The sequence below is a fragment of the Primulina huaijiensis genome, chromosome 9 (assembly GCF_012295235.1).
Source record: "Primulina huaijiensis isolate GDHJ02 chromosome 9, ASM1229523v2, whole genome shotgun sequence".
Lineage (NCBI taxonomy): Eukaryota > Viridiplantae > Streptophyta > Magnoliopsida > Lamiales > Gesneriaceae > Primulina > Primulina huaijiensis.
The window spans coordinates 5,636,987-5,645,834 of NC_133314.1; the positions used below are offsets into that span (position 1 = coordinate 5,636,987).

Here is an 8,848-nt window from a genome sequence, read left to right on the forward strand (position 1 = left end):
AAGCTGAAGATAATTAAGGCAAAATAATTTTCAGCACTAAAAAAATATAGCCTGAAAGAGAATATAGAGAGAATTATAACACATCCAAACTCAAAAATAAGGAAAAATGTGAACTAGCAAATATTCCTACCCATCAATTTTTCATGTTTAATCATTGGATTAATGTAACGAAAAGTGACAGGCTTAATGTTTATACCTATTCCACAATAATATCATTGTTTTTTCCTCATTATGCAACAAAGCTTAAAAAAATTGTGCTTACTTTTGATACAGTTGAGGGACAAAAGATGGTCCTTTCCGTGATTCATAGCTTGGTGTGGTAGCCCATCTTAATGGAATACTAAATACAGTTGAACTGAGCTTAACATCTTTGAATTAACCCAAAATGGCACTAGTAAACTGAGTTGAACGCAGGTAACCTTTTCTTCATTGCCACAGTTTTAGGTTTACAGAATAGTCAAGATGAATCAGATGCACAAACAAAAAGTTTTCCATAACCACAATGACAAAAGGATCAAATCTCAATCAGATTTCGAAACTTTACTCGCCTTTTAACACTACCTTTCCTGTCATACCCTATACCGATCTTACTATGCATCAACTTCATAGCCAAATCAGCCTTTCCTGCCTTCCTCAAGGCATTGATCATGATAGTACGAACCTTCCCTGGAATTTCTCGTTCACGATCAACAATCCCATCAGCCAACTTGCAAGCTTCTTCTATGCGACCAACCATGCACAAAACTTTGATCATATCTTCAAAAGCAGTCTCTAAGACAATACCCATAGGCGCTAGTTCATCTAAGATTTTACAAGCTCTTGCAACCTTTCCTGAGAGACAAAGCCCAGTTGAAAGGGCCCTAAAAGAAGCAGCTGTCGGAGTAATACCTTTATCAATCATCACATCCCACAACTTTAATGCTTCTTCATTACGGTGTTCTTTGAATAAACCAGTTATCAATATCGTGAATGTGTAAACAGTCTGATCACAGCCTTCATCTTCCATTCTCTTGAAAAGCTTCATTGCTTCATCAACCTTCCGAGCTTTCATCAATGCATCAATAAGTACATTATAACAATATGAATCCCGTGGGCACACCTCAACCATCTCGTCAAAGAGGTTTTCAGCCTCATCTGTCCTCCCAGCCTTTCCAAGGCCATCAATGAGACTTGTATAAAATACAGCATTGATGACAACTCCTTTGTTTTTACAATATTCGAGCCACTGTAGGCCTTCTTCCAATCTGCCGCTCTTGCACAGACGATTCACAATTACGCCATATGTGACCTGATCTGGTTCAAAGCCTTCACTTCTCATTCTCTGAAAGAGATGCATTGCCATCTCTAAGTTCTTATCTTTAGCATATGCATCAATCAGAGCAGTATAAATTAACACATTAGGCTCACACCCATTTCTAATCATATTCTCAAAAATAGTGTACCCTTCAATAGTCTTACCATCCTTGCAGAGGCCGCCAATCACTAAACTATATGCATGTGACGGAATATCCAATCTTTTCTCCAGCATTTCATGATAAAGCCTCAAACAACAATCATATTCCCCCTCTGAATAACATGCCTGCATCAATGTCAGATAAGTGATCTTATCAGGCTCCACATTCCTGGCCTCCATATCCTGAAACTTTGCAGTTGCTTTCTTGACATTCCCTGCCTTACAATAACCCTTGATCATCGTATTATAGGTGACAACGTCTGGCTTAACAGTCCCGTTAGCCATAGCCTCAAACACCATTTCTGCCGACTCAATAAACACCGAACTCACGAGACCATTCATCAGATAATTATAAGTATACAAACTAGGCTCAATCCCGTCATCCTTCATTTTTCTCCACACCCACAACAGTTCCTCAACCATTCCTCCATTACTAAAGCTCTTGATCAGACAATTAGCTGCCGAAGAATTAATCAAAAACCCCTTATTCTTCAGTTCATTAAAAATTAACTTAATCCTCTCAAAACCACCACTAAAACTCAATATATCAATCAAAGAGACGTAGCAGTCAAGATTATGGGCGTACCCTTTTTGCTTACCAGCCCAGATAAAGAATCTAAACGCTGTTTCAGCCCGGTTGGAAACCTGGTCCGATTTCTTCAGAATATAAGCAACAAACTTAGGAGGGAGTCTGATTAAGTACTTCTGGCAAACGCTAGTCAAGTCTAGTTCAAGAAATTCGCCGTTTTCCAATATGTTGAAGATCCGAGAAACCCATGGGGAGGGTTGAAGGTCTGCTTTCGGCTCAGCTGTGATGAGGTCTGAGAGATCATTAAAGGGTTGAACCCATTCTGGTGGAGGAAGCGGTGCGAAGGAAGATACCCATTTGGGGGATTGAGCAGAATGTAAATTTGAGGATGGAATTTGGGCGAAAGGAAGGCGAGGCGATTTGAGGAATGCGTCGAATAACGTGGCGCATCGGGGTTTCGGTAGGGCTGTCCGCATGACTCAGAATCCATAATAGAAGCACAGACGAATTTTGTTCTAAATTTACAAACATGTCTTGAAAATCTAATAGTGACATTATTATTATTTTTTATGACTATAAACTGTCAGATTGATATCTTTAAGTGTGATGAATGCGAACTTTAAATTAAGATAATAGTTCGAGAAAATATTATAAGTTTTGTTGTTTGTTTTGTGTTTACATAGATAAAAGCAAATAAAATATATTGAGATGTTTTAAGAGGAGAAAAAACTAGAAGAAAAGATTAAAAGAGTTTGAGATAGTTGAAAGAGTTCGATTGTCAAGAAAGCGACGTCTCAGCGGCCTATTACTCAACGAAAAATGCAAAAGCCAAGGCCCAAGCGCATAAGACTTGCATTATTAAGTTCGGAAAAGAAAACACAGGTGCCGAGTCGTGCTGAAGTAGGATTGTTAGAGTTTTTACATTATCAAAACACCAACCATTAGGTGTTTTAAAGGGATTTGAAGCAGATATTCAGAATGGATTCAGCCAATACGAGAGAACGGAAAATATTGAGAGGGGGTGACAGAAAGCAAGAGTGGACTTGGCACGAAGACGGACAACATGACATCCGGGGACATTGAAGTGGCATTATCTTTGTTTTATTTCTCTTTCCATAAATCTCTAAATGATATTCAAGAACATGATTTATGTTTTCTTTAATTCCATAATGAAACTGATCCTAGTGTCTAGAAGGACCATATATCTTAACTTGAAACTATGGTTATCTTTTGATTTATATATTTTTGTTTGTCGTTTTGTTTATTTGTGTTTTCTTAAATTGGTTGTGTTCAATTAATTGAATCGTTATATTTATTTGAAATCAATCATTCTGGTGAATGGATTTTGAATAAGACCATAAGAAGATACATCATTGGTTTTAATAGAATTTGGGAGGCTCATAACTCCATCGAATCCATGACGAGAATTATTGTGCAAATTATATTATTTGATATTAGATTTTTTTTTTAATAGAGATGTTAGAATCGATATTAAATATTAAATTTCTTCGTATCACTTTGGAAAATGAGTAGAAAAGATTGAGATTTCTTGGCTAATAAGCTATAAAAATTTATGGTATAGACATTGATAAGAATTAATCATAGTAGATAGTCAAATGAAATCAAACATCTAGCATTTATCTCTCATTGATTTCCTCTTTAATATTCTTGTCAATCATTCATCATCCATTTCTATTTATTTTATACAATAAATATCATATTTGATTTTCTAAATAAAGTTAAGATTATTTTAATTATGGTATTTAGTGTAAGATTAAATTATTCATTTTCTTTATGACGATATCCATACTTAACCAAGTACTAAAACTTAACATCGTATATTTGCGGTAAAAAATCACGTAACAAATTTTTGGCATCTTTGTCGGATAATGATTTAATTTAGCTTACATTAATATTGTTACCAATTATTCATAATTTTACTTTAGAGTTTATTTTTCTCTGTCTTGCAATTTATGTGAAAAAACTCAAAGCCTTGATTCATAATTTTTTTATCCGAAAATTGAAAAACTGCTAAAGCACTAAGAAAGGCACAAAAAGAAAGATCTTAAGAAATGATCGAAAACAAAGAGAACGAAGATAATAATACAATAATGGTGTCTATTAGAGATTACTTTAAACTGGTTATCGATGACAATTATTCTGGAATCGTCCGTGGGATGATCAATGCCAACAACTTCAAGCTGAAGTCGGCCTTGATAAACATGGTGTAGCAGAACCGGTTTGGGGGTGCAGCCGCTGCAGATCCTCATTTTCATCTGTGGTCATTCTTGGAAATTGCAGACATGGTGAAGATTAATGGTGTTTCTGAAAACACTGCAGATTGCGTCTGTTCCTATTTTCTCTCAGGGATCAAGCATGAAGCTGACTGCAATTACTTCCACTTGGAAGGATCACAACTTGGGTAGACATGGCTTTGTGATCGAACTTTTCTTCCACTATAAATTCTCAATAAAAATTGTTGACAGGTTCAAGATCAAAATGATCTCAAGTGCACGATGTCAATTATAGTATATTGTATAAAATACAGATGTCGTTCCACAGAAACTGTATTACACGAATATTATTTCTTGTTTTTTTATTTCTTTATCAAACGATATTGTGAATGGATTCGTTAAATACTAGAATTTAAATAATTAAATGTTCAATTATCAAATAAACGATGCAATTGAATATTAAAAATCAAGCAGGACGTTAAGTTGTTGGGAATCTCGGTTCACCTACCCTTCGTTACTTTCAATGACTAATCTCGACTATTTTTCATTTCATTTGACAAGACTCCCCAAATCATTAACACACTTTCTCAAGCTATGTTAAACTAATTCGACACGATGAAACAATTAAATGTCTTTAATCATTTATCAAATGTGAATTGCATGCACGATCTATGGAATCTCCTAGCTTTCGACCTATCGTACTATGACTATCAACGTGTATTCAATTTCATATATCTGTGCAAATTGTAAATCCGCGAATTATATTGCTAGTACCTACTACAAATTATTCTCTCGAACTCACTCGCAATATAAAATTTTATTAAAGTTAGCTACACTTCAATAATTCAAGTAAAAGCGATAATATACTCAACAACGAAACACAATCGAATATTAAATTAGTTCAAACAACTGTTCGGGGTCGGATCCCCTCAAATCCCAACAAACACAAAGTTTAGCTACTAGAGTTCATAATAATAAATGCAACACAATTAAAAAAAAATTCAAAAACTAAAAATGCTAGCGTAGATGAAGAACGGTCGACTAACTTCTCATAAATTCCAAGTCTTCAAGTTTCCTTGATCCGGTTTTGTCTCCTACCGTGTGGCGGCTTCTCCTCTTCTTTAAAACTAATGGTTATCCCCCAAAATATGTGTGCTAGAGTTTCTATGTAGGCAACATTTAGAAAACATGGAAGGAAACAGAGGGAAATTTTTTCCTTCTATATCGCTCTGGGGCGGGTGAAATTTTCCAGCGCCAGTCTTGCGCAAAGACTTTTACCCGAGCACACAAGGCGGGGAGATTCTTCCGCCCCAGCGTGCTTGCCTCGGCTCTGGTGCATTTTTCTTCATGTGCGTGCTGGGGCAGATGTTTTGACTCGCCCTAGCGGGCTTCTCTCGACTTTTGTCTTCAATCCCTCATTTTTTCCACACATATCCTACAATTCAACACACACACATGCAAAACACTTATTAGACATAATAAATAAGAAAAACAACGAAATATAAATGAAATCTCACTAACACACCTGAATGAGGCTCGAAATGACACAATAAAAACATGCAAGAATGACACATGTCACTTTGAAGTTTCTTGCAAAATATTTTCCACCTGTCAAGTCTGCTCAATTCAAGATCGATATCAATACCTTTAGACAACAAGAGTTCGAGCAGTTATATAATTTTTGGGAATGTTTCAGAGGCATACTCAGAATATTCCCGAACCAAAACTATGAAGATTGAGTGCAGACTAAATTGTTTTACAATGGACCAAACACGCCCACAAAGATTTTAGTTGGTGTTGTTGCTAAATGAACTATATTTTCTAAGACACTAGATCAGACATATGACATTTTGGAGTAGATTACTGTAAACAATTTTCAGTGGCCCTTGGAAAGATCCTTAGTAAATAAGCCAGCTGGGGTTTATGAAGTTGATCCTATCACATCGCTCATTGCCCAAATATATACACTAATGACACAAATAGCAGTGATGAACAAAAGAACACAATCAAATTCTGAAGCAGCTGTAGTTTCCATTTAGGAAAGTTCTAGCATGGAGGAGGCCCAATTTGTCAACAACAGAGGCTATCAAAGTAATCATGTACCCAATCAATATCATCCAAGCCTTTGTAATCATGAGAATTTCTCTTATGTTAATAATAAGAATGTGTTGAATCCCCCTCCAGGCTTAAGAAATAAAAAGGGAAGGCAAACTATCTTTGAAGACTTGGTTAGCACTTTTGTTTCTGATCTTCAAATAAGATGTAAAAGACAGAGAATAGACTAGACAATTTGGAGATGCATATGACCAATATGGGTGCCACTGTGAAATCCTTCTAAGTGCAAACTGGTCAACTTTCAAGTGCAATAACCACCCAACATCGAGGAATGTTTCCCAGAAACACTAAGGTAAATCTTAAGGAGCACTGTAATGCTATGATGATTAGAGATGTCAACAAATTCGGTCAAGCCACCGAAGAGTTGAGTGATGAGAATAAAAGTGTGACAGTGAAGGTACCAGATGATGAGTCAAAAGAAGAGCTTACAATGAAATCATCTACGTTGAACGGAACACCAGATATTCTCAAGGCCTATATGCCGTTTCCACAGTGCTTCCAGAATAAAGGATCGGATGCTCAGTGTTCTAAGTTCTTAGAAATTTTCAAGAAAATTCATATTAACATCCCTTTCGCTGAAGCTTTGGAGAAAATTTCAGGTTTTGCCAAGTTTAGGAAGGAAAATATGTTAGGTCTAAAATGCGAAAACGTAATCCAACTGCATGCAAATCTAGGAAAAATGAAAAATGACTAATTAAATGATTTTAATGACATGAAATAATTATGGTGTGCTTGATTACATGTTTAAAATAGGGTTTTCTGTTAGAATGCATAAAACTGTGTTTTAAAGGTTATTCGAGACACGATCAAGGAATGGAGCCCGTGACCATATCAGAGAAAATATTTTATTAAATAATTATTTTTAAATGTTTAATGTGGTGTATTTTAAATGGAATTTTTGAAAATATGGTGTTTTGAGGTATTTTTATACGCCGAATCGTATTTTAAACCGTTAATCAATTTTCGAGAAAAATAGAGACTTTTTGAGAACTCGGCTATTATTTTCACAAATTTTCTAAACAAAATATTTTAAATATTAATTAATGGACTTAGTGGACCTATTATAATTGGTTAATGGGCCTAAGCTTTTACCTTGTATTTTAGTTAAAATAAAAGCCCTAAAACCCTACCCTCAAACCCCATAACCCACGCCCCCTCGCCCTAAATTATACTAGGACTCTCTCATCAGCAAAGTTACACACACCACAAATAAATTTTGAGAGGTAAGTCACGGTTTTTAAATGAAATTCAGCATATGGTCTTCTCTACGTCGATGTCCTCGCATCGCGAAACGTTTTTCATGCATAATAAACGCAAAGGCACGCCTTAATCTCTCTTGTTCTCATCTATCACATCATATTATATATTTGATGCATGGTTGCATGAAAAAAAAATATGTCACCCTTTTGGTTATTTTCGTTTTTGAGGTTTTATACAACCAAAACTTGTGTTCTGATGATTTGAAACTCTTGCTAATGATGCTTGAAGGGGATTCCATGGTAGGGATACCAAAAGGGATGAATTTCAGAGGGTTTTGGAGGCTTAAATGATGGTGCATAAGGGTTGGACGCGAGGTGTTAAGGTTGCACGAAAATAGAACCCATAGATGCTAGGGTTTCGGCTAGGGCTTCCTTAGATGGGCACGGCCTAAAATACTGTTAGGGCTCGTCCAGGGGTCTCAATAGGGCTGAGTCATGATCCTAGGTAGGCTGCACGAGGGCTGGTTCAAGGGCTAGGGGCTGGGAGCAAAGGGCTCAGCGCGTATGGCTTGTGGGCGATGGGTTGAGTGGCTGCGGCTTCTAGGCTGAGTAGGTGCTATCCAGTAGGGTCCCTATGGGTTGGTCATGGTCCTAAGGGGGCTAGCTAGGGTCTAGGCTGGTTGGATGAGGGCTAGGATCGAAGGACATGAGGGTTGGATATGGCTAGGGTTTGGTAAATTGGTGCTGAGAAATTCAGTAGGCTGGTAGGGGTGTTCAAGGGTCATAATTGGCTTTTTTTGAGTTGTATATGGTATAATTAGGCGTTATTAAGCTATGGTCTAAGTTTGGTTAAGTTTCGAGTCCACATGAGTCAAACCGAGATGTACGTCTAAGTTTAAATATAAATTGAGAAATTAGTCGAGGAACTTAAATTTACGTCTAAGAAATATTTATGGTTGTATTTTAAGGTGTTATGTTAAGTCTGGAATGATTTGGGTCGTCGTTTTAAGATCTAAGGATAAATTGGGAAAGTTAGGGTTTCAGGGGCAAAACGGTCATTTTACACCTAAAAAAATATTAGACGTCCTGACAGTGCCCTGAGTGCTGTAATATACGTTAAAATGTTTATTGAATTTTATGATAAAACGTTAATGTTAAAAGGCATGTTACATGCTTGGTTTAAAAGAAAAAATGATGTATATGTGCATGAATTTTTATAAGTGATGGAAATATGAAAAGTTGGAGGAGGTGAATTGATTGTGACTAATACGATGATTTATAAGGTCAAGGCTCAGTTGACTGGTGAGAGTGTCGCTGA

At 36.4% G+C, this 8,848-nt stretch overlaps 1 protein-coding gene across 2 annotated transcripts; it reads right to left on the reverse strand.

Moving 5' to 3' along the window:
* Positions 1–404: 404 nt before the first annotated feature.
* Positions 405–2,497, reverse strand: LOC140984402 (uncharacterized). 2 transcript variants are annotated; one of them, XM_073451798.1, is made up of 2 exons: positions 2,053–2,497; positions 405–1,911 (listed from the first exon to the last, which is right to left on the reverse strand). In XM_073451798.1, the coding sequence occupies exons 1-2, from the start codon at positions 2,456–2,458 to the stop codon at positions 515–517; spliced, it is 1,803 nt and encodes a 600-aa protein (XP_073307899.1). In that variant the 5' UTR covers positions 2,459–2,497; the 3' UTR covers positions 405–514. The 2 variants fall into 2 exon arrangements, with proteins under 2 accessions (XP_073307899.1, XP_073307897.1); XM_073451796.1 differs by having other exon boundaries at positions 405–2,497.
* Between the last annotated feature and the right edge of the window lie 6,351 nt (positions 2,498–8,848).

What these genes read in the sequence shown, in the direction of transcription:
- LOC140984402 (XM_073451796.1), bottom strand. Translation starts at nt 2,458, where the DNA reads ATGCGGACAGCCCTACCGAAACCCCGATGCGCCACGTTATTCGACGCA.